The 23,830-nt window shown below is 50.3% G+C and overlaps 8 protein-coding genes across 8 annotated transcripts; 4 read left to right on the forward strand and 4 right to left on the reverse strand.

Moving 5' to 3' along the window:
• Positions 1 to 4,168: 4,168 nt before the first annotated feature.
• On the forward strand, positions 4,169 to 4,900 carry BO88DRAFT_468232 (uncharacterized protein; the record flags this gene model as incomplete). The annotated part of the gene is made up of 3 exons (XM_025711554.1): positions 4,169 to 4,180; positions 4,245 to 4,325; positions 4,392 to 4,900. 3 exons carry the CDS (start codon positions 4,169 to 4,171, stop codon positions 4,887 to 4,889), a joined length of 591 nt encoding a protein of 196 aa, XP_025567439.1. The 3' UTR covers positions 4,890 to 4,900.
• A 628-nt stretch (positions 4,901 to 5,528) lies between these two features.
• Positions 5,529 to 6,791, forward strand: BO88DRAFT_484544 (oxidoreductase; the record flags this gene model as incomplete). The annotated part of the gene is made up of 4 exons (XM_025712286.1): positions 5,529 to 5,840; positions 5,906 to 6,016; positions 6,084 to 6,409; positions 6,471 to 6,791. The coding sequence occupies exons 1-4, from the start codon at positions 5,720 to 5,722 to the stop codon at positions 6,789 to 6,791; spliced, it is 879 nt and encodes a 292-aa protein (XP_025567440.1). The 5' UTR covers positions 5,529 to 5,719.
• Positions 6,792 to 7,159: 368 nt separating this feature from the next.
• BO88DRAFT_331571 (polyamine transporter) lies at positions 7,160 to 8,860 on the reverse strand (the record flags this gene model as incomplete). Its single annotated transcript, XM_025702684.1, has 7 exons — positions 7,160 to 7,692; positions 7,747 to 7,924; positions 7,984 to 8,198; positions 8,262 to 8,404; positions 8,456 to 8,517; positions 8,564 to 8,710; positions 8,756 to 8,860. The coding sequence occupies 7 exons, from the start codon at positions 8,858 to 8,860 to the stop codon at positions 7,160 to 7,162; spliced, it is 1,383 nt and encodes a 460-aa protein (XP_025567441.1).
• A 359-nt stretch (positions 8,861 to 9,219) lies between these two features.
• On the forward strand, positions 9,220 to 10,895 carry BO88DRAFT_401242 (2-hydroxyhepta-2,4-diene-1,7-dioate isomerase). Its single transcript, XM_025705793.1, has 5 exons — positions 9,220 to 9,418; positions 9,479 to 9,670; positions 9,720 to 10,230; positions 10,306 to 10,448; positions 10,518 to 10,895. The coding sequence occupies exons 1-5, from the start codon at positions 9,236 to 9,238 to the stop codon at positions 10,743 to 10,745; spliced, it is 1,257 nt and encodes a 418-aa protein (XP_025567442.1). The 5' UTR covers positions 9,220 to 9,235; the 3' UTR covers positions 10,746 to 10,895.
• A 1,031-nt stretch (positions 10,896 to 11,926) lies between these two features.
• Positions 11,927 to 13,916, reverse strand: car2 (ornithine-oxo-acid transaminase). Its single transcript, XM_025705794.1, has 3 exons — positions 13,106 to 13,916; positions 12,336 to 13,037; positions 11,927 to 12,281 (listed from the first exon to the last, which is right to left on the reverse strand). The coding sequence occupies exons 1-3, from the start codon at positions 13,595 to 13,597 to the stop codon at positions 12,096 to 12,098; spliced, it is 1,380 nt and encodes a 459-aa protein (XP_025567443.1). The 5' UTR covers positions 13,598 to 13,916; the 3' UTR covers positions 11,927 to 12,095.
• A 633-nt stretch (positions 13,917 to 14,549) lies between these two features.
• On the forward strand, positions 14,550 to 17,227 carry gpi10 (putative glycosylphosphatidylinositol-alpha 1,2 mannosyltransferase; the record flags this gene model as incomplete). Its single annotated transcript, XM_025708553.1, has 5 exons — positions 14,550 to 14,951; positions 15,011 to 15,325; positions 15,383 to 15,597; positions 15,660 to 15,806; positions 15,868 to 17,227. 5 exons carry the CDS (start codon positions 14,550 to 14,552, stop codon positions 17,225 to 17,227), a joined length of 2,439 nt encoding a protein of 812 aa, XP_025567444.1.
• Positions 17,228 to 17,401: 174 nt separating this feature from the next.
• BO88DRAFT_401246 (putative GTPase activating protein for Arf) lies at positions 17,402 to 20,741 on the reverse strand. The gene is made up of 4 exons (XM_025705795.1): positions 20,162 to 20,741; positions 20,078 to 20,094; positions 19,871 to 19,981; positions 17,402 to 19,794 (listed from the first exon to the last, which is right to left on the reverse strand). The coding sequence occupies exons 1-4, from the start codon at positions 20,274 to 20,276 to the stop codon at positions 17,902 to 17,904; spliced, it is 2,136 nt and encodes a 711-aa protein (XP_025567445.1). The 5' UTR covers positions 20,277 to 20,741; the 3' UTR covers positions 17,402 to 17,901.
• A 991-nt stretch (positions 20,742 to 21,732) lies between these two features.
• On the reverse strand, positions 21,733 to 23,752 carry BO88DRAFT_380275 (Zn(II)2Cys6 transcription factor). The gene is made up of 4 exons (XM_025704522.1): positions 23,553 to 23,752; positions 22,881 to 23,453; positions 22,686 to 22,829; positions 21,733 to 22,634 (listed from the first exon to the last, which is right to left on the reverse strand). Exons 1-4 carry the CDS (start codon positions 23,601 to 23,603, stop codon positions 21,795 to 21,797), a joined length of 1,608 nt encoding a protein of 535 aa, XP_025567446.1. The 5' UTR covers positions 23,604 to 23,752; the 3' UTR covers positions 21,733 to 21,794.
• Between the last annotated feature and the right edge of the window lie 78 nt (positions 23,753 to 23,830).

Here is a 23,830-nt window from a genome sequence, read left to right on the forward strand (position 1 = left end):
GAATGCAAAGGCCCATCCACGGATGAGCTGATCAATGGGCACCCGCCGTGCAAAATGAGCACGGCCTTGGCAATCAATGCTTACTTCTCCTCACAAGCAACGCTCCCGAAGCCGGACCACTTCGAATTATGATCTCGAAGGCCTTCATACCCAAGTTTTTATGAGCCAGGCTAGAATTCGCTGCTTGGTTTGCCAGTTCCGCCTACTTCTGCCCTATAGGGATGTTGCCATGGCTTGGCTTTAAACGAAGGGGCGATTGTTTGAAGTGAGGAGCTATTGACGATCCATTTGTCGGTTCCCTACCTACGGAGGACAATGGTAGGTATTACCCAAGAGTTTCTCGATTATCCCTCATGTTCAGGCCCTATGGTTCCCGAGTGGTCTGGCAAAATTTTACTTAACGATCGCATCTTTTTTTTTTTTTTCTCGAACCAGACGGCTTCTGACTGGATCAGGCAATTCACCGCGCCTCGGACTTCCCACCCGAGCATCCGCCCCACCCGCGCCTCGCTCTTCTGGCCGTATTTCCGTCAAACTCTTCATCTCGCTCGTCCGCTGGTCTTCCGTATCCGTATCTCCTGGCTCCGACTCATCTCCGTCTCTCTGGCCTCCTGTGTCAGACATTGTCTTGGTGAGAAGCGTTCCATTCTTTCTATGCTTCTAGCGATTTCTAGGGTCCCTCGGATCGGGGTTTGCGGCACATAGAAGGCAAATTCCCGTTGGTGTGGGATTTTGAACCCTTTTTCACCGATCGCCTTCGTCGTCATCAGCTCGTGGAGACATACTCGAAGTCACTGCGCGATGATCACGAGGTCATCCACCGTTTAATGCGGAGGGGAAGGGAGATTGGCATGTTCTCAATTCTCACTGCCAGCCAACCGTCCGGGGATGCTGGAGACAAGAGATCTCGTCGTATTTACCTCATGTAGCATGGATTGACGGTCGCATATACTGAGTCGTGGGATGCAAGTCCATCCTGCGGAGTCGGCTAGATTGATGGCTTGATTACTCTTACGCGTGTAGGCCAATCTGGAAATGACGTGGCTGGCCTGGCCTGGCCATTATCACACCCGTTATCCTTGCTCGTGCAGGTGCAGCCCAGTGGTCCGACCTTTTCTTTGTCCCTCGTGTGTCATGCCGTCATGGATCGTCGCACGCTTTGATACCACGGTCTACGTGGGACAACAGGAAGAGGCGGATTCTTCCGTCTTATGTGGTATTCGCAATGAACATCATGCGCTTTTTTTTTATTGTTAGTACCTTTTTCTCCCTCGCGCTATATTGACAGTACCCACTTCGCTCCACTCTGGCTCCGACTCTATCCTCAGCGCGGCAGTCACACCAACAGCAATCCTTGAGAGAGAAAGAAAGAAACCCAGAGAATGCATGCTTTCGCTTAGTGTCGCTCGTTCTCTCGTAAGCCCGAAGATAGACAAATGATCGCGATAATCATACCCAATTTAAACAAAATTAAATAATATCACCAAAGAATAAATAAATAAAAATAAAAACCCTACACTCACAAAAACCACACCAGCACGTGACCACACTGAGCCGGCAACAATTTCCGCGTTCCTCCGTACCCTTCATGACCATAGAAAACATCACCACCACGACAAAGAAACCATCAAACCCAGGTGTATAGCATCAAAAGACGTCCAAATAAGCTTATATTTAAAGCCCAGCCCTCCCCGAACGCCTACAGCAAGCCATCCTCCAAACGGAGCGCACAGCGAGCAGGTTCCAGGCCCACTCTCGCCATTAGGCAGCCAGATATTTCCCCTTCTACTATCCTAACTACTGGGTACATCACAACGGAAAGGTTGAGGGGGGAGCGCCAAGATAATTCTCGAACCTCAGATCAGCTGTTCGTCCGAGCTGCCGGGTGGCGACTGCTTCAGGGATGGACATTCCCATCTATTATTCGTTCGGTGGGTTGTGGACGGGAGGGTCGGTGGTGGTGGTGGGATTGCCCTCGTGGGTACCGGTGTAGTACTTTCTCTTATGGGATGATCTCGGTGTGCTGAGATGTACCTCCCTGTAGAAGGGCAGGTGTGGTAGTAGTATCCTTTGCTGGGTTCGGTGGGCAGGTAGGTAGGGTCTACTCCGATGGGCTGGGTCCAACTGTCTAAACTGACTCCGAGTCACCTTTGTTTAATTCCGATGGTTGATCCTATTCGTGCGTGTCTTGATCCTCTCTGCTGGTGATTAGTTAAGAGGGTTCTTCTTTTATTCTTTGTCTTATCTAAGCTCTTGCTGCTTTGTCGGGTACTAAGATCTAGATGCACGATCTTGTCGGGATGTCCGGCCACTCCGGAGAGGGATTTTGTGGGTTTTTAAGCTTCCTGAATAAGGGGAGAATATCCAATAGTAGACTAGGATGCTATTCTTAATGCTTGGGTGGGAGTGCTAGACCCAGTGATGTGCTTTTCTTCCCTGTACTGATGCCCTAGGAACATGTCGGATGTACCGGCAACGATAGCGGAGATTGATGGATGACAGCTAACCTGACATAGAAATGCAGATCATCCCGAAAATCCCGTTAGTAGGGGTCCTAGAGCTTGAAGTTTTAGTCATAGTAAGTTGCTTTTAGCTGTGGGTTTGTACCAATAGAACGGCAGTTGGGTCTTCCAGCTGTAAGTAGTAAGTAGCTCCCGCGGCAACATGAAACATGACTCGCGAAAATCAATGTACAAGATGAGTACAAAGAGATCAGGTGACCATGGCTTTTGCCTCTTGTGGTGTCTGCAGATGTTGCATGCCTCCACTTTGTCTTGAGGTTTTACTGGTCGTCTTACATGTGCATCTCTTTGTTTCTTTCTGCAGAAATTATCGAGTACCTTTATGCATTCGCTTACAAGTGCGTGGTAGAAGCCTATATTTCTTGCTCATGTAAAAAATAAATCATTTAAGTGCTTGGATTAGTTGTATCTTGCTGGCAAACTGTTTGTTCGATGCCACTAGTGGAGCATATATTGCAGTCGCCAGAATCAGCTGACAAATCGTCAAGATGCTCGCACACAGTCTATCTAAAAAGCCTTGCAGCTCAACATTTGTAACTCACATTCACTAATTTTTAATCTCATCTTTTCATTAGACTTACACTGCCTCATTCCATAACAGTAGTGGAAGTAGAAGGCGATGTTACGGCTTCTTCACTAATTATTTTGGGTCGTGAAAATAGGCTCCTACCAAATACGATGATACATCAATAATCAATTTTTCTTTATGTATCCAAGTCCAACATACTTTTTCAGCAACCCTGAGAGCCTGGTCAACTTATTTGTGAATGGTAGCTGATGATGGTGATGGTGACATCTTTGTTTGGAGGTTCTGATCTGTCGGAGATACCCAGGGATCTTACCTACGCAGGATCGGGAGTATCCCACAAAAACAACAGATAGCCTAGTACGCATCTGCGCCTATAAAAAGACCCCTCTTTATGACATTGAATTAGCAAGAAGAATCTTATTTTAATCAGTTTATTCAAATCTTGTATTCATCTCTATATGGTTCTCAACCTTACTATGGATTCACGCAAGAAGCTATAGCAAACCTTTGTGAAAACGAGTCACTTCTGTCATGCACCGGAGCAATTATGCTTTTATGCGGATGCCTGGAACTGGTAATGCAGTGTATATCAGTGCTAGATGGGAGTACAGCTGTGAATAGCACGACAGCCTTCCTTCTACATGCCTGTGGAATGGCTAAACATATAAAGCTCAGTATCAATCTGTGAGAAGGGCCCTTCCAGCTAAGCAACCATGACCTCCGGCGGCATGACCACTGGCTCTCATTCTACGATTCGCCCTTGGCACAACCTATATACTCAAATTTACCTATAGCACAGTATATTATTACGCTCATTGAGGGAATTCACACATACAAACTGTTTACCCTAAGCCCCGAAACAAGCCACCGTGGTGAAGGTGCACACGAATAATCTTTGATAGAGAAAGAACACGAGAGCACCTTCCTTCTCTTGCGCCAATCTGAGCTACACCCTTCATCACATTTCTGAGACCATCCTAATACTCTACTCATCACCGTTTCATTTACCTATCATTTGCTGCACGGCATTACACTCGCTTGATTATCAGCTCTATCCTTATACACCTATAATCATCACACTCCATCCAACAGACCACAGCGATCCTTATTTTTCACCATGCCTCCTAGAGTGGGACACACCATTTTCTCTCCTTCACCCTTCATCCGTAGACTCTGGCTCATATTTTCTCCAGAGATCCTACAAGAAGAGGTATGAAACAGACCAGACCGATCGTCCAAAAGCGCCTATTGAGAATATGACCATGGCTGATGCGGTATGTTACGCCGGTCTATCTACATATTGAACTTTGCCACTGATACATGCACCATGCAATATCCAGGGACGTGAACTACAGCGGCTCACCAGAAACATAATGCTCGCTAAACGAAATATAAAGCGCTGGGAATCGGAGCATGAGGAGCTTATCGCCCGTTTCTATAATTCCAAAGGAAAGATAGTTGTGCCACCAGGAGTGCCTGAAAAGGCCAATGTGACCGCTCATCATGGCGAGAGTAGTGGTGAAGGCTCTACGCTCGAGAGTGCTACAAATAAACCTGAGCAGACTCCTCCGATTTCCGAGAGTGGCGAGGTCCTGGGAGAGGGTAAAATGGACGTGGATGAGGACGTACAATGTGAGAAAGCCAAGGTTATTGTTGGCAATGCTGATGGTCGCTTACAGGAGGTAGCTACGACTGCTACCGCCGGTTGCGATGATCAGCTTCTTCCGGATTCTGGGGACGTTGGGTGTTTGGACGACGTGATGGACTTGTCGGATGAACTGAAGGGGGAGGAGGATTGCTTGGGCAGTGCCCTTGGGTCGCTTAAAATCAATGTCTAGGTTGCTGGGTGAGGTCTACTGGTTTGATATTGAATGTTGTTGTTGGAATAAGTTGCAGTGGTCTATGCTAGAGAGAGCAGAGTGTTTGTCAAACCTTGATGTCTTTTGCTAATGTCATTGTTGACGTCTTGTAACCTCATAAAGCCTCTTGAGAGATGAAATACCAGTTATCTACCTATAGTAATAAGGTGCTTACTCTTTGTCTGAAGATTGGGGGAGGTAGAAGCCTTACTAGTAGCTCAAAATCACTATGTTTGCGATGGCGCTTCCAAGCCGCACCGCAAATATTGTCCATCACAACTCGCAACAGGAAAGAAATATATAACTCAAAACAAAATTACATATCAGAAGTGCCATCATACGAATAAATTCAAAACATGCATTCGTCAGAAACTCAACTTTTAGAAACAACTCGAAGTTCGACCATACCACAACTCGCGGTCGGGCCGTAAGCTGCACCCTTCGGCACCGGTGGAGATAAGCGGATAGAAACTTGAGGAGTGGGAACCAAATCCCCTTAGTTACTCCACTTTACGCAGTAGCTCAGGCAATGGGGATGAGGCGGGCCGCATACCCGCCGTGTCCAGTTTACGTAGTGTCATGCATATGACGGAGCACAGATGCGACTTGCACATTGGGGAGAAAAAGAAGTGCAGTTAGCAGTGAGGATAAGTAGCCCCTCATTATGCGGGGTTGGGAATATAGAAAAGGTACTGCTCTCTCTTCCTAAAATCTGTGTATTTTTGTGATTCCACTCGCACAGGAACAAATAACCTCTGTTGACCTGGGATTCATCACATATTCTCTTATCTACATCTCACCTACTCATAATGGCCACGAGAAGCGATTGCAACGTCCACGGCCCTGAGTTCCGTGAAGCAAAACCCTCGCAGGGAGATCCTGCTCGTCCTGTTGCTGATCTCTTTCGTCTTGATAATCGCACTATCATCAGTATATCTCCTGGGTACGGTATTACTGTATTGCATGGATCTGCTAACAGCAGAGCTTTCAAATAGTCACCGGCGCTACCGGCTTCCTAGGAACCACGCTCGCCATTGCGATCCTCGAAAGCGGCGGTGATGTCGTCTGTCTTGATCTCGCACCTGTCCCGAATTCTCCGGACTGGCGTACGTCCTTCCCCATCCCCCAATCTAATCAAAGAAGGGAGTGTCTCTAACTAGAGCCTAAACACAGCTGAAGTTGAAGCCACCGCACAAAAGCACGCCCGCCTACTAACATACTACCCCCTGGACGTAACGGACGAATCCGGTGTAGAGAAAACTTTCACCCAGTTCATCCCTACCCTCCGATACCCGCTCAAGGGTCTTGTCGCCTGCGCAGGCCTATCCCGCGATGGTCCCGCGACCGAATTCCCCGTTTCGTCATTTCGCCGGATGCTAGATATCAATGTGACGGGAACGTTTCTCATCGCGCAGGCGGCGGCCCGGGAAATGCTCAGGACGAATACTACCGGCAGCATGGTGTTTGTGGCTAGTATGAGTGGTTATGTGTCGAATAAGGTTGGGGCAATATTCTCTGCGGTAGTGCGAGAGAGTGGACTGACATGTTACGTGTTACTAGGGCGTCGATACAGCCGGATACAACGCATCCAAGGCGGCCGTTCATCAACTCACGCGGTCTCTAGCTGCCGAGTGGGGATCGAGAGTCGGGATGCCTTTGATTAGGGTTAATTCGCTGTCGCCTGGGTATATTCGGACTGCGGCCACGGCAGAGGCGCTTCAGAAGCCAGGGATGGAGAGCCAGTGGGTGGGTGATAATATGCTGTTTCGGTTAAGTACGGCGGATGAGTTCCGGGCACCGGTGCTTTTCATGCTTGGAGATGGGAGTAGTTTTATGACTGGGGCGGATTTGCGCGTTGATGGGGGGCATTGTGCGTGGTAGGGAGATCTATTAATTGTGTCTGCTTTGACATGGTATGCTATTCTGGACAACCTAAGGGAGCACCAAGTTAGTTTAGTGATTTGCTAAATATGAAGCGAGAGTCTTGTTTGTTCGGATTATCTAAATAACAAAGATTTAGGATGGGTGTGTAGGAAATCAGAAGAGCATGAGAACATGGTCACCTGATTATGGAGAATTTCATGATTCTTCAAAGCGGTTCTGTGCGTTCCCCTGATGAAAGTGATGCAGTCAATCATCTCCTAGCACCCATCTATCTGTTTAGCAACGCCATCCCCCACCTTTCCAGATGGCCCACAACTTGGGCTATAACCAGCTTCACCATGGTTGATCAACCCAAACCCCAACGCTCAACTTCGCAACCTACGAATTCCCATCTGCCTCACCTGTCTCCCAAATACCATGAGGACAATCACCCCTCCCAAAGCTGGGAGCGTTATCAGCCCAGCAGAGCCAAATAGCCATCCAGGACCAACTTTATCGTTCCATGGGGCGATGAAGACAGCCGAGAGAACTCCCAAGATAAGCCTCCAAACTCCCATCCCTGCCGACACCTCTGGAACATGGTTCGGGAAACATTCACAGAGATATGTCATTGCAACTGGGAGAAGGGAGATGGCACCGAAAGTGAGGAGAAGAAACCCGAGTGCCAACAGCACCCAATGGTAATGGTACTCTAAACTCGCTCCGAATAGGCCAAGGCCTATGGGAAGCATTATCACTGGGACCCAGAGACAGTGAAGTCGGTATTCAGGGCGCCATTCTGTAGTTTCAATATGTTGGGACTTAAATTTTCGGTGAAAGAGGTATAAAGGAAGTCTGTCGCTGATGAAATGGCCGTATAATTCCGCGAGGGCGGTGCCGATTGCTTGAGTGAGCGTGACTGTGGTGCTCGGGTTAACGGTCGAAATGAATTAGGGGGAGACTGGGGGCGTACATGAAGCCATCGAAATCTTTGACATTGCGTATCCACCTTCGTCTCGAGGGGCTTCAACGAAGGTGACACCGAGGACAATGGCCATTGAAGCAAAGCCAAAGTCTACCATCATGAAGAAACCCACGATTATTGACACAGGAGAAAAAGACACTAGGAAGATATCAAGAAGAATGGATGCCTTTTATAAATATCAGCCTAAGATACGAGTGCTGATGATGCGGTAAGAATAAGACTCACCATGTTCTTCCAGCTTGCTCTAAGCTGTGGTGGAACCGCTCTTCCACGGATATACATGTTCCATTTCTCTTGCGAAAAGGATTGTCGCACTTGTTCTCCCCCCGCAAATGCTGTCTCTTCAATGAAGACAAGGATCAACAGAGCCAACACCCCATTCAGAGGTACAGTATACCAGAAAGAGATGGTCCATGAAGCTCTCGCATCAACATATGCACCTAATGCTGGGCCAATTGCAACCCCCAAGAGGAAGGGGATATGAAGTATATGCAGACATTTACCTCGCTGATGCCGGAAATAAGTCCGCAAGACGAACTCGGAGCCAAGGACCAAAGGTACCCCTGCGCATAAACCGGCGAAGAGACGAGAGATCACGAATGGAATGTAGTCCGATGGACTAGTCATCATGGCAGACCATACCGAGCTAAAAAGGATGCCGACGGTTGACCAGAAAAGACAGAAGCAGGAGCCATACCTACGGCTAAAAGGGACGACTAGGATAGAGGAGACCATGATCCCAATGAGCGAGCAAGAGACCTTTTACTCTCAGTAACATGATGCTATATCAATGTGTGCTACTTACGGCGAGAGAAATCTGAGTAGCCGTCTTGTGATACAGAGGTGCTTGGAGATACGATCCCTGCATGTTCGTCATAGCAGTGGCTTGACTCGAAAAGCAAGCAATAGCCCATATTGAAAGTACACGCGCCTTTCTCGAGGGCTTCCAGTTCTGGTTTCGTCAGTTTTGCTCGCTCAAACTCGACAAAGAACATACCAAGGGATCATTAGGGTCGTCTGATGGCTGCGGGTCGAGCACGAGTCCATCAGGGGTAGTTTTGAGGCCATGAACAACCTCCTGGGTCTTCTCCTCATCGAACATTGTGGCAAAGTTGGTGATTGAGTGATTGTATCCTGCTTCGATCGAGATTCATAATGGCGGCGGTGGTGGTGAGCCCCTTGCGTCTGAAGATACTGAGATTTGACATTTGACTTCAACTAGAACCATAGTGTACAGATAAGATATCAGTCCCTTATTTGCAGGTCTCACCGCGATGAAGTTACTCCGTTGCTATCGGAAAAGGTAACTATGAACAATGCATAGGTCGTGCAGCTGGCCCGAGCTCCAATCCCCTCTCGAGTTGCACTTGCTGCAGTGATACCCAAGCACCCCTCATTCAGCATGAGATAAATATTCGCCTGCTCATAAGCTTCTAAAGTTTCTCACCTATCACTAGGATAATTTCATATAGGCATAATGACCCTAACCGAGACGCCCTTCACCATCGACAACCTTCCCTACGGTGTAATCTCCACCGCGGAGACACCAACTCCGAGATGCGCGACTGTTCTGGAGGACGATGTCATAGACCTGAGTGCACTTGAGAAGGATGGATACTTCAAGTCGATTCCGGGATTCAAAGGCGAAGTCTTTTCTACGGTATCTGATAGACACCAGTCCCTCCTTGATCTTCTAATAAACAAGGCCTAATATCTACAGCCAACTTTGAACAAGTTCGCCTCTCTTCCCAAAGAAGCCCACGTACAGACCAGAGCAGCGCTTGTCGACCTTCTCTCCGACAAAGATATCCGCAAAAGCTATGCCATTCCCCTCTCAAAGGTGCAGAACCACCTCCCAATGGAGACCAAGAACTTCAGCGACTTTTACTGTTCGTTCGAACACACCAGAAATGTACTTCTACCCCATTCTCACTTTCGCATCCAGACACTAAAAACATCAGTGCTCCGAACTCTTCTCCCTGAAGCCTCCAGCCTCATGGTTCGTCATTCCCTCCGTCTACAACGGACGACAAAGCAGTCTCCGCATCTCCGGTACTCCCATCCGACGGCCTTGGGGCGTAACGCTCGACTCCAACAAACCCAACGACCCACCAGCTTTCAGACCCAGCGCACGCTTCGACTTTGAGCTAGAAATGGGCGTTTATTTATCCAAGCCACTCCCCCCAGGCGAGATCCTTAACATCAACAACGCAAAGGACCACATCTTCGGACTGGTCATCCTGAATGACTGGTCTGCAAGGGATATCCAGACATACGAGATGGCACCACTGGGCCCATTCCACAGCAAGGGCTCGGGAACGAGCATCTCGCCATGGATTGTGCCTATCGAGGCATTGGAGGGGTCACATTGCAATGCGAGGGTGCAGGACCCGGCGCCCTTGAGACACCTAGCATGGAAGGGCAAGGAAAGCGAGGCAACATTCGATATTGAACTGAAAGCGAGGGTTATCAGTAAGCTTTCCCCTCACCGCTCCTTATCATCGTCCCCGCCTTGGCCACCATGGCACACAATACTGAGATACACAGGAAACGGAAAATCCTACACCGTCACGGAAACAAACCTTAAGGAGCTCTACTGGACTCCGTTCCAGCAGGTTACCCATCTATGCAGCGCAGGCGAAGGTCTCTCGACAGGAGATATCTTCGGCACGGGCACCATAACCAGTGACGTACGTTAACACCCACCCCTTCCAAGTCCACCATAAGTAGATTCATACGACACTAACAATTAATCAAAGCGCCTCAACGCCCAAGGCGAGCAAATCGGAGTCGCCTGCCTCCTAGAGCGAGGACTGAAAAGAAACATCCTCTCCGAAGCCAGCAAGGACGGACTCGAGTTCCTTGCAGACGGAGACGAAGTCATCATGGAAGGATGGTGCGTTAACCGTCTCACGGGGGGTAAATTCGGGTTTGGAGAGTGTCGTAGTACCATCCTGCCCGCTTTGAGGGAAGGATCTTGGGAGTGAGTGAGTAAGTGAGTGATAACTAGTGGCCTAAGCAGGCAATGCACCAGCCAGCCAGCCATGAAGTAGTTCGGAATGTGCATTTGTATTTACATACTCCGTCTGTATCGGTGAAGGATTGGGGGACGGGTGGAAGGAAGAATGCCATTCATCAAATCCTAATCTTATATCTTTCCCTATCCAGTAAGAGATCTTTTGAAACGACCAGAATATCTACAAATTCAAGAATAGTAGCTGATGAGTAGTACGATATTTCCCAGTATTTATCCATGTCTAACCATTGATGAGTATGTAGTAGTAGTAGAACCGCAAGGTGGTAGAAAAAATCCTCCGAGATAGTTTAATACAATTTCCTCCGACTAACATTTGCTTTAACCTTCCTCTCCCTGTCTAAGTACTAGTCCTGGACCCCCTTGCTGACTAGGCTGACATTAATCTCCTCTCAGGCAAAGACCACCCACCAGCAAGACTGAAACAGAAATACATATATTGGCATCGTGGATAAAGAAAATTGGGAATTGAATTTTGAAGAACAGGTGACGATGAAGTATTATAAGGGTTAAGAATTGAAATAGAAGATAAAAGTAGTAGATACTAAATAATAATAATGCCCAATACCCTTTTCTCTGTGAAACTCAGATATTCAGTTATTATGAGATAGAGAAAATTGAGGGGGGTGCGGTTTAGGCGAGGAGAGGTCGAGTCACTGTCAAACACGGCTTTATTATCGGGACAGGACTCGATATCCTATGAAGGTAACTTTAAGAGATTTTGATGCGGGATATATTATGGCGACAGGGACTAGAGGGATTAAATGGGGAGCAATCGGAAGGACAGGAACGGGAGAGGGAAAAGGGGAAGAGAAAGAGGGGAAAGAAGCGCGGGGGCGGCCACATATGCGGCATCGTCGAACATCGCGTGCTCTTTTCAACTACAACCATGTCAAAATTTCAAAATAAGTGAGGGAAAACAATCGCTTTGAATTCATTCTAAGCTAGAATTTTAATTCTCATGGTCATCAAGCGTTATCATCAACTTTCATCCATCTAAAGGTCGATTTCCAACTGGCGCTACGATTCAGGGCATCTCACACGAGGTGGCAGAGACGGTGTGCAACCGCATCACTCATGCTTGGGCTTTCTTCGATGATGGATAAACCACAACGATGAGTCAAAACTCCCGCGCCCGTACGAGTCCTCTAGTCGACACGACAAGTCATCGTCCCTGGTCGGAATAAACCGTACTCAGATGCTGACGATTTTCAGGCACTGTCGCGGTTGCGTCGATGTACCAAGTTTATCCCAGTGTATTTGCCACTAGGATCCCATCCGTCACCTCCGTGGTGTCTGGCCTCTAGTTCTCGAGGCTGACCTTGACCTTCTTCTCCGGAGGAGGAATGACCTCATCCTCAGCGGCGCCGGTGAGCGTGGGGAGCTCGTTGACGGCTTCCTTGATGATGTCCAAGGCCTTCTGGACCTCCTCATCGGTGATCACCAAAGGTGGTGCCAGACGGATGATGTTTTCGTGAGTCGGCTTAGCCTAGGGGGGAGGTTAGTATTTGACTGGGAGTCTAAGGCGACCGCATTAACTTACCAGCAAACCCTTCGTTTTGAGCAGCATACAGAGGTCCCACGCAGAGTGGCCGTTGGTCTTGGACTCATCAATGACAATAGCATTGAGCAGACCCTTGCCGCGCACCGTCTGGATAATGGGGCTCTTAATGGCCTGCAGACCGTCACGGAAGACGTGACCGAGCTTCTCGGCGCGCTCGACCATGTTCTCCTCCTGGACGACCTCCAGGGCTCTGATAGCGACCGCGCAGGCCAGCGGGTTACCTCCATAGGTCGAACCGTGGGTGCCCGGCTCGATAGTAAGCATCACATCCTTGCGGCCCAGCACGCAGGACACGGGGTACATGCCACCGGAGATGGCCTTGCCCAGCAGCACCATGTCAGGCTTGATGCCACTCCACTCGTGGCAGAGCAGCTTGCCAGTACGGGCAATACCGGTCTGGATCTCATCGCAGATCAACAGAATATTGTGCTTGTCACACAGGGCTCTAGCCTCCTGCAGGTAATCCTCATCGGGGACAACAATTCCAGCCTCGCCCTGGATAGGCTCCACCAAGAAGGCGGCGAGGTTGGGACCCGCCTTCTCGAAGGCCTCCCGCAAGGCGGCCTTATCGTTGTAGGCGATAGGCTTGTCCGTTCCGGGAATGGTGCAGCCGATACCGGGAAGGTAAGGGCCATAGTTCTCGCGCGACTCGGGGTCAGAAGATAAGGAGATAGCAGCGAACTAGACCAGAGAACACCGGTCAGTCTGAATCAGATTCCAATTACACAGGGTGATATTCCGGTACTTACTGTGCGTCCGTGGAAGTTGTTCTCCGCACTCAGAACCACCGCCTGGTTCTCGGGAATTCCCTTCACCTTATAACCCCACTTGCGGGCGATCTTGATACCAGTCTCGACCGCCTCCGCACCGGTGTTCATGGGCAGGACCATGTCGAAGCCAAAGTACTTGGTCACGAACTCGGCAAACCGGGGGAAGACATCGTTGTAGAAGGCACGGGAGCTGAGAGTCAAACGGGAGGCCTGATCGACGAGAGCCGCCACCAGCTTGGGGTGGCAGTGACCCTGGTTGACAGCGGAGTACGCAGACAGGAAATCGAGGTATTGACGACCCTCGGGGTCCCAGACTGTGGTGCCCTGGGCACGAGCGAAGACGATGGGAAGAGGGTGGTAGTTGTGGGCAGCGAAGTCTTTCTCAGCCTGGATGGCCTCTTGAGTAGTGGAGGCATGGTAGGAACTGACGCCATTGTGGCCGTTAGTTCCATTGGTACCGTTGGACGCCATGGTGTGAGAGAAGAATCAGGGACAATTTTAAGAAGCAGTGTTCAGAAGATAAGAGGCTATGAGAGGCTAGTATATGGAAGAGGACAAGAGATGTGAGGGCAGTAGGAGAGGAAGAGGAAGGACTGAGGGGGTATCTGGGAAGTATAAGATAAGAAAGAAAGAACAGACGAAGCAAAGAGAAAGGTGGAAAGACACGGTATAAGAAGGGTTGAGGCAGGGGAGGAGAGAAGTGCAGCAGTGACAGGAAGGCTTTTACCAATTTGGCTGGCAAACAGACGATTTGTGGTAGACAGGAAATTTGCGAGGCCGAAGCTACACCGTTAAGCGCAGGTGGACGCGGAGAAGACTCCTAAGTGCAGGTGGAAGCGATCATGATGTCTTTCTGACTAAGGCGGGCGGCTCCGCTCCACTTCCTGGTGGCCTGCGTTTTCTGGCCGCCTTCCTTGGAGGTTCTGGGCAGCCACTCATCATCCCGACAATTACTCTTTTCTTTCTCCTCCCACTCAACTCTCAAGACCCACGGAGCGGATCTCGACGCTTGTTATCGGTCCGACCCAGTCCAGACTGAGAACGCGAGATTGATTGGTTGGTTGGCTGTCTGAGAAAGGGACCAAGTGGTATCTTCTGCTTTCCCTTTTCCGATTCCCCCTGTAAACAAAAACTAAACCAACAAAGATGGCAGTTTTATCGTGACCTGTAAAACTTGGCAGTTCACTGTGACTATTACTTACTACTAAGAAAGTCACTACTAACTAACTAGTGACTATTCTACTTAGTGACTAGTGACTAGTGGCTGCACTGAACTAGTGCTGCACGCCGTGGTACCTTCCCAATCCACCCAACCACTTCCATCACTATCGTCATTTTTCATCCCTGGATCCATAACTTAATCATCCCAGAAAATCTGGGGTGTGTGTGCCTGACTAGTAAATAATTCCCCCGATCATCCATCATGTCTGGGGTTCGTCGTCGGCGGAGAGCCTCTTCTTCAACAGCCTCCTCCTCCTTTTCCTCCCCCTCATCCTTATCGGACAGCGACTACATAGCTGACGCTGATGTCTCCGATCCCGATGCCTCTCTTCTGTATGATTCCTCCTCCCGCTCTGGTCACCTGAGGCCATCATCTTTGTCTTCCTCCTTCTTCCCCTCCTTATCCTCCTTATCCTCCTCCTCCTCCGCCTTCCTCCTCTCCACCCCGCCATCCTCGCTTCGCATCTTCCTCTTCCTCGTCGCCTTCCGCCTGGTCAACGCTTGGATCGTCCGGACCTTTTTCCAACCCGATGAGTTCTTCCAATCTCTCGAGCCCGCTTGGCGGGCCGCTTTCGGAGACGACCATGCGCCTTGGATCACTTGGGTGAGTCCTCTCCCTTTCCATTGGAGCATTCCGCTCTGTACCTCCCTGCATCTTCCAAGAAACCCGGTGTCATCATCACAACTCTTCAGCCAATCTGCTGGGGCCCTGCAAGGCTAACTATCAATGACGACGTCCTTGTGCAGGAATGGCGCCACCAGCTGAGATCCTCCCTTCACCCTCTTCTCTTTACCGCTGTTTATGCCACCACCGATCTGCTCGCTCGCCTACTCCACATTTCCCCTGCATGGCAAGCGGAATGCCTGGTAGTTGCCCCCAAGGTTGCCCAAGCCGTTATCGCCGCCGTTGGTGACCTATATACCTGGCGATTGGCTTGTCGCGTGTATGATCCCACGTCTCACGAGGCCTGGGCTGCAGTATGTCTCAGATCTCCAGCCAGCATGCGTCTCATCAGGACTAATCATAGAATGTAGCTGGCCTTGACCATCGTCAGTCCGTGGCAATGGTTCTGCTCCACAAGGACCTTATCGAACTGTCTGGAGACCTCCCTTACCATTGTTGCTCTTTATCTGTGGCCATGGGTATGGTCGTTGGATCCCTCAACCACCCCCCAGCCAAGAGGGTCGCCTTCACGTAGCCTCAAATCTCAGTCTAACGGGGACCAGTCTGACACCGCTGTCCTGAGCAGGTACGACCATATGTTATTACACAACTTTGTAGGAAATGCACTAACTCTATCTCTGGGCATAGGCTTCGTCAATGCCTTGTGCTGGCGGCTGTGGCATGTATACTGCGGCCCACCAATATCCTGATCTGGATGGTACTAGCTAGCCTGCTGTTGTACCGGAGCACTCCCCTTCGACGGGCAATTCTGGTCCGCGAAGCTTTACTCTGCGGGTGAGCTTAACGGTTCTCTCCACTTGTTCAAAGTGCGCAACTACTTCTAACACCCCTACAGTTCAGCTGTTCTGGCCGTGTCGACTACCGCAGATCGCTTCTTCTACGGTTTCTGGACTTTCCCACCTCTACGATTCCTGTACTTCAATCTCGCCCAATCGCTGGCGGTCTTCTATGGAAAGAATGACTGGCACTACTATTTGTCTCAGGGGCTTCCCCTTCTCTTGACTACAGCCTTGCCCTTCGCCGTTGTGGGCTTATACCATTCATTAACCCGACCGCGATCGGGTGAACTCAGCGAGTTGCAGGCTTCGATGCAGGTTCAGCTTGCTTCGGTGTGCCTCATCATGATCATTGGACTGTCGCAGATATCGCACAAGGAGGTGCGATTCATTTATCCATTGCTGCCCTCGCTGCACGTCCTCACTGCACCTGCTCTGGTGAATTTCTTCCGTCCCGCGGTGACCGCGGGAAGTCAGAGACACACCCCCAGACGGCTCACCTTGGTTTTCTTGCTACTGGCAAACGCCGTCATTGCGCTCTATACGACGGTCATCCATGCATCCGGCCCAGCGGCCGTGTTGTCCTACCTTCGGGACCAGCGACAAATACATGGTTCCAACGACATGACCGACACTTCTCAGCCCGGGATCACAGCCGGGTTCCTCATGCCTTGCCATAGCACTCCTTGGCGCTCACATATGGTCTACCCCACCATCAGCGCCTGGGCACTATCCTGCGAGCCTCCTGTCGGCCTCGACGCGTCCGAGAAAGCTACGTACTTGGACGAGGCGGACCAGTTCTACGCCGATCCTGAGCAGTTTCTGCGCACGAACATGGTTGGAGGTCTGCGCAGATTCCCTCGAAGGCCGTCCTATGACAAGTATAACTGGAAATCTTCGCAGTTGCCCACACAGTACCAGTCCAAAACCCCGCACGAATGGCCCGATTACCTCATCTTCTTCGCCCAACTAGAACCCACCCTACAGAGTCTCCTCCGCTTCTCCGCATACAAGGAATGCCACCGCACCTGGAACACCGCCTGGCATGACGACTGGCGCCGTCGGGGTGACATCGTCGTCTGGTGTGTTGATCCGTCCGAACAAGCCGCGCGGGACAGTGTGTACATACAACGCCAACGCGAAAGCCGAGATCTCCACTTCGATCGCATCGTGCAAGCTTTCACCAAGCCCACGCACAAGCAACGTCTAACGCAATTCTGGAATTCCATATTTTCAAGCCAGTCCCAATCGTCCTGGTCGTGGTCATGGCCATGGCAGCGCCGCAAACGCACAACCATCTTCGGGTTTGAGTTGCCGGCCTGGCCGTTCTCAAAATCGTCAAGAAAATCATCATCTTGGTCATTTCCCGCCTGGGAAGAGCTGAACCGGCGGATGAACGATCGGGCGAATTGGGCTTAGTAGCTTGATGTGTGCATAGTATATAATTGTGGGGATATGATCTATGTTACTATACTAAGCTGTATATTCTTTTGTGAACATTTTGGCATAATACCTCGGACACCTCTGCATAGTTCGATACGGGAAAGTTTGTCACGTTGTATCCTGTTCAAAATACCATTTACCATATACCCAAGTCGCCGTATAATTGAATTTTGCCCTGCTATCCAAGATATATATCCAACAACTAGTAGCGTTTTATCCCTATGCAACAATTTCCCTGATGAAGTGAACAGAACAAGAACAACCCACTATATACCTTTCCACCACAGAAAAAGCTTATAGAACACAAAACAAAAAGTGAAGAAAGATATAGTTGATACTCAATAGTAGCACCACCCGGCCAACTACAGAGCAGATATCATAGTAAATATATATACCGCGTAAACCCTCAAAACATAGAAACGAAAAAACAAACGCAACGCCAAAAATGCAATCAGCTAAACTAATCTACTTTACACTCGCCTCACCGGGTCCAGATACCCTTCCAGGCCATATAAAAATAGTGGAAATCCCGAGTCGACGAGTTCACAAGTAAAGGCACAAGGTTTATATATATATAAAATCAAGGAAGAATGTGCAATAGATAGAAGATATATAGATTTGTTCCAAAAGTGAAAGATAAGAGATGAACACTATCCATATCGTGCACTCAAGCTGGCAAACGCATCGGGACTGTGTCGTCCGCTTTGGAAACCGTTGATATCGACGCTTTGCTGGCTCATGTGGCCTCGTGGGAAGCCGGTGGGCTTGTTGGGCATTCCTCCGTAGACATTGAGTGTCTGTTGTTGTTGCTGCTGTTGCTGCTGTTGGGGTGGGACGGTGGTGGTGAGGTAGGGTGTTGTTGTTGCTTGTGCGGTGGTGGTTGGGACCGGGGCTGGAGCTCCTGGTTGGGGAGCTGTGGTGAAGAAGGGGTTGCGGGTGCCGCTTGCTGATAGGGGGTCTGTGAGGGGGTTGCTTTGTTGTTGTTGAGGTTGTTGTTGCTGTTGCTGTTGTTGTTGGGGCATAGCGTTGAAAGGTTGTGATTGTTGTTGTTGTTGTTGCGGCATGGTATTGAAGGGTGAAGGTTGGCCGGTCTGAGTGGGAGGGTTTACGGCCGTGGAAGGTCGGTATTGAGATTGCTCTGGGGTGGCGGAAGGTTGCGGGGAGAATTGATAGAGGGAGAGGATGCTGTTCTTGTCGACGCGGCCGGTGGGCTGCGGCGCTAGATGTTGTGCAGATGCTTGATATCCGTATTGCGGTTGAGCCAGGTATCCTGCATTCTGGGGCGTAGCTGGCGCGGTCATGGCTTGATAGGGGTTCAGAGACCCTTGCGGTTGTTGCAGATGCTGCTGCATTTGGTATTGAGGTTGCGGTTGCGCCTGGGGTTGAGGCTGAGACTGAGGCTGGGACTGAAGCTGCGATTGGAATGGAGAAGGCTGGCCGAAAGGCGATGAGGAGGGCATGACAGGCATGGTGTTTGCATGTCGAAGGGGGCCGAATGGGGAATTCGATGCAGCCTGGCTCTGGGGTGGCTGCTGCATCCCCGTAGGCTGCGGTGCAACTTGGTTGAAGAAGGGGTTTGTCTGGGCGAGATTGGACGCGGGAGGGGTCATGCTGGCCTGCGGCTGAGCTCCGGTCTGGAAGAAAGGATTGTTGCCACCGTCTAGTGGCTGCGGAGAAGAGACATATGCGTTTTGGGCAAAGTTCGTGGGAACCGGGGGCGTCGCCGTCTGCTGGTAGAGAGGCTGAGGGAGCGAGACCTGCCGCATCGGATAGCCACCGGTGGAGTGCGGAAACAAGGGCTGCGCGACCTGCAGGTTCTGGAAAGACTGCTCCAGCGATTGCACCGGGGCCTGCTGGGCTTGCGGCTGAGACTGCACAGGTGCATCGAACGGGTTGTAGCTCCCACTTGCTTGGCGAGTAGCGGGCCTGGCATCCAGTTGATCGAATGGATTGGAAGATTTGCCAGCATCAGGAGTAGGTTGCGCAGCCGGAGACTTGGCAAGCGAGACAGACCCGTTGCCTTCTCCCAGCCTCACTAACGTCTCGATCGTCTTGTCTAGATTCCCCTCCAGCTCGCGGAGGGCGATCGCGTTGCGGCGCTCATTCGCGAAGCCCATATCCCGTAGGGTCGCCAGCTTCGCATCAAACGACGCATCTCCCGAGCCTTTCCTCACTGATATTCCCGACGCACCGAAGCTATCCGACTGTGGTGAGATTGCCGAACCTCTGTTGGACATCCGGTTGAGGTTGGTCGCAGATGAGGCGGACCGAAGACCGAAGCCAAAGGGCCTGGCAGGCTTCGGAGGTAGGGGAGGAGGGGAGCCTTCCGGAGACCGGTCCTCTGCGCGGGGTCTATCGTAGCCCGAATCATGACGACTAGGAGGCTTCTGTTTCGCCTCGTCGAGGGAGCGGTGCTGGTATTTCTGGCGAATGAAGCGTTCCATACAAGCGTCGGACTCATCCACGTCGGTCGGAACAGGCGGCTTGACGTTCTTAGGGTTGTAGATCTTGTTCATGATGTTGTTTCCGTGCGATTTCATATTCTAAGCAATTCCACCGGTTAGCGACTTCGTTCTCTGTTGGCCCCAAACGCATCCCGGATCACTATAATGAACTCACATCGACCTGGTCATCCGTCCATGTATCCATGCTCAAGGATTTGACCTTGGAGATATGTGTGCCCAGCTTGCGATGCAAAGATGCACATCGCATGCAGATAAAGATTCCAATCTATTGACATATTTCCAATCAGTATATCCTGTCCTTCCTCACGAAACGAAAGAGTGCATTGCATGTATGTATGAATCGGGTTGATGAGAGACGTACGTTCCAACTAGCCCATCCTATACCAAAGAAAACAATCCATTAGCAATCTGCACATAAAACAAGACGTACGGCGACGCAGCTCACCAGGATTCAAAGCCTGACAATCGGCACAGCGGTCATTTCCAGGGACCGACCGAATGAGGTCCTGCAGCGCCCGCTCATTGCGAAACTGCTGCCGTTTGCTAATTCCGGCCACCATGATCGCAAGACTCTAACAGGATGGCGGGGTATCTTGCGCGACGACAGGGGTGAAATTCCGGGTCTCACAAAACCCAAGACAAGGAGAGGGGGGGAGAAGAAGTGAGATGTAGGGGGGGAGAGCAGAGGCGACTTGGGGAAAAAGTCTCCAGCGAAGCAACAGCACGAGCCGAGCTTCCGGAACGGGGGATTCGGGAAAACCTTCAAGCTGAGAGGCAAAGCATATTTACACCGGGAAAAGCGTCGGGAGATACACAGCCAGAGTCGTCGATGAGGGAGAGGAAGAGGGGGAATTGGGCAGGGAAACAAGTAAAAGGAGCAGGCCAGGGATGAAATGAGGAGAGAGAGAGAGAGAGAGAAAGAGGAGTCGGCGGAGAGTAGAGGTGGGGAGCAGAAGAGCAGCGACGATGGATTGATTCAGAGTCCCACGATATAAATAGTTGTCCGTTTGCCGGCCCAATTCGGCCCACGTTGTCTGCTGTTGGAAATAACTAGATAATAGATAGTAGATAAATATCTACGAGGGATTATTTTATCGGAGTGATGGCGCAGATGCCCCGAAGTTCTAAACTCAGGGCAAGCAATACATGAAGGATAGGAGAAATTCAAGCGTCCGGGTGGCATCAGGGGCGGCCAGCCCCCAATGGCTGCAAGCAACTAACTGAACGCTTGGAACTTTCGACCCCAACCAGCCAGGATTGTTAACGCCAGTCCTGTTCCTGGTGTGGAAAGTCTATTCATGATGATTTGGCAGCAAGTCACACCAATGAGACACCCCCTCTTGCCTTCGAATAACGTTATGGAAGCAATTCAATGCCAGTAGTAGTACTGGACGTTCTGCGTGGATCCCGGGACGCGTCATGAAAACCCACGGCCCGACGCAGCCAAAAGGACCCTGAAGAGGCGAATAGAATACTAATGCGAACTGACAGCAAGGCAACTGTTGTTGCAGTGGTGTCGCTGATCCTGCACTCGCTCGGTGCATGCATCTGGTTCATTCTACGTCTACGAATATCACACTCCATACCTATTTTTTGTCGTTGATGGGAATGTTTGAGCAGCAGGTGACTCCGACCACCATTGCACAGACGAGCCCCGGGAGGAGCTCAGTGCGGTAGGGGAGTCAATTATGCCCGGGGTAAAGGGTTACTCTAGTACGCCAATATGACCTGCCATCCTATGGTCAATTAAGAAGGAATTGGAGGTTGATTATGCGTTCGTGAGGTATGAAAAGTGTAATAATAAGAAGAAAGAAAGTGCGCGGAACGAAAGGATTTTTATATGGGTCAATGCTATAGTGCGGCACGTGATTTGGTCGTGGAGTTGTGGCGGCCTCAGGCATCACTGTTGTGTGGATATCCCAGCCATCAGCATCATTTCACGGTGCATCATTACACAGTAGAGTTTGTTTCTACAGAGTATATACATTCAATTCAGTCTATTCATAAAGATATACTACACGTATGCATCAATCATAAAGACCCATTTTCCCCCGCCGATGGATGCGTCTGGAAAGAGTTCACTGTAACATGGCCCGTGGCCAAACGGTGTCGCCAGACTCCATCGCATCTATCCAATGTAGCCCACCCTGTTCTTCCCCTAAGACTGTGATGATGGTTAAAGCGGTCCCAATGCCCATCTCCCGACCAATGACGTTGAAGCATCTCATAGCCCAGTTATGCATCGGGCTTGAAGCTCCGCCAACAAGTGCGGCCATGGTCAACGGCAGAAGCAAAGTGAACCCTGTGCCCGCATAGGTATGCGGAGAATCAAAGACATTCTTGCTTTCATTGCCAGCAACTCCGAACTTGAAAGGAATAGAGCAGCAGATGTCCGTGGCTAGCTGCCTCATCAAATCACGTATCCGAATACAATGGGCCTTGAAGAGACCATAATCTAGCACTTGATGGCCACCCAATGCCATGGATTGCAGATGGTTCAGCATCATGTTGTTAGCGAGGATTCGGATGTAGCGGTAGTTGTTCCAAATATTGCAGGACCAGACGGATTGATAGATATGATAGGTCCCTTGGTAATGGCAGAAATTGCCCTTCTCGTACTCGCAGGATGAGACACTGCCCGGCTGTGTCTCTACCTTGTAGGTAAAACTGGCTGAAACATTGCTAGCGAATTGCTCTAGCTCCAAGTCTATGGCCATGGCCATCTTTACAATCTCACTGCTGTCCGAGAGAGTTCCTTCTCTGACATCAGCCTGAAGCCCGGCGAACTTAGCCATGACCTTAATTAGTCGATCTCCGTCAGTTGGGAGAGGATACGACGTCAGGTCGGTAGCTACTTGATCAGGCATATCGATCAGGACAGAAGGGAGTCTCGTCTTCTTTTGTAGGCAACCGAGGAGCTGAAGGGGTCATTAGCCAGGTTCTATATAAGAGACTTGGATAAGACGCACCACCTCATTACGGAGGGCTTGAAACATCCAGAACCCGCCTTCGCGCCGAAGCTGATCTCTGCCGCGGAGTTCAAGGACAGTTGCCACCCCCTGTGAGTGTTCGATCCAGGATTGCAGGCTCTCATTTCTCTGGCAAGCAATAATCTTAATAAACCAGTCAGCCATATGCTCTGTAAATGGTCGCAGACAACTCACCTCGAACAATGATAAGCAAACGATTGCGGTTAGCGTGGTATCTGCTGTAACCAGTTTCGGATCGCATAAAGCCGAGTTCGTCAGCTGCAGAGCCTTAGTATACTCGCGCCGAGCCGACAACCGCATTGACGAGGACCTCTGCATACTAGCAAGGTTCGCTAAGCCCACGGATGCAATGCTAGCCATCATAGCTTTCTGGCCAAGGGACTCAGCGGAACCGGCACCATGTTTAAATGAGGTTTCCACCGTATTAGAAGCATTGAACCACGTGTATGTGTTCAAGAAAAAGCATGTGGCTTGGAAGGTATGATCCAACGCAAAGTTAACTATCGCTAGGGGGAACCGCAGAGGGTAGTGTCCAGGATTTACTTCCTGGGAGGTGTTTCGTCTTGCTAGCGACAGAACCTTCGGTTCTGTGGAGGAAGATTCTGTGTCTAAATTGGCAGATCTCTTCACTCTTCGGGCTACTGCATCGCTCTCGTCTCTAAACCATACCGAGTGCGGGTCTCGATAGCCGGAACAAGTCCGCCTTGCTTTTCTACAACGACCGCAGACTGGTCTAGCTTCATCGCACTAGGAGCAGTGATTAGATCCGATGGAATGGGTGAAAGGTGCCGGTGTTTTCGATACGATGATAGGATGGTAGATCATAGACAAAGCCATACTACTTACTTTGACTCTCCTCGCACGACACGTACCACACCCTCCGCTTGGTTTGCCCATCACGAGTGAGGAGCCGCATGTAGACTGGGACGGTCGTATCACACGCAATGCCTAAATATCGTAATAGAGTGGTATAGCAAGGTTGACATATTGCGGCCCCAACACGTAGGTCCTTTCCAAACTGAGCTTCGGGGCGCAAGATAGATAGATGAGGTTCGTATTGAGGGATCACCAAACGCCACGAGTCCAGCGAAGCCCCAGTCCGGTGGGGTTGGTCTAGCCGCATT

This window comes from Aspergillus vadensis, assembly GCF_003184925.1.
Source record: "Aspergillus vadensis CBS 113365 unplaced genomic scaffold BO88scaffold_2, whole genome shotgun sequence".
NCBI classification, from domain to species: Eukaryota; Fungi; Ascomycota; class Eurotiomycetes; order Eurotiales; family Aspergillaceae; genus Aspergillus; species Aspergillus vadensis.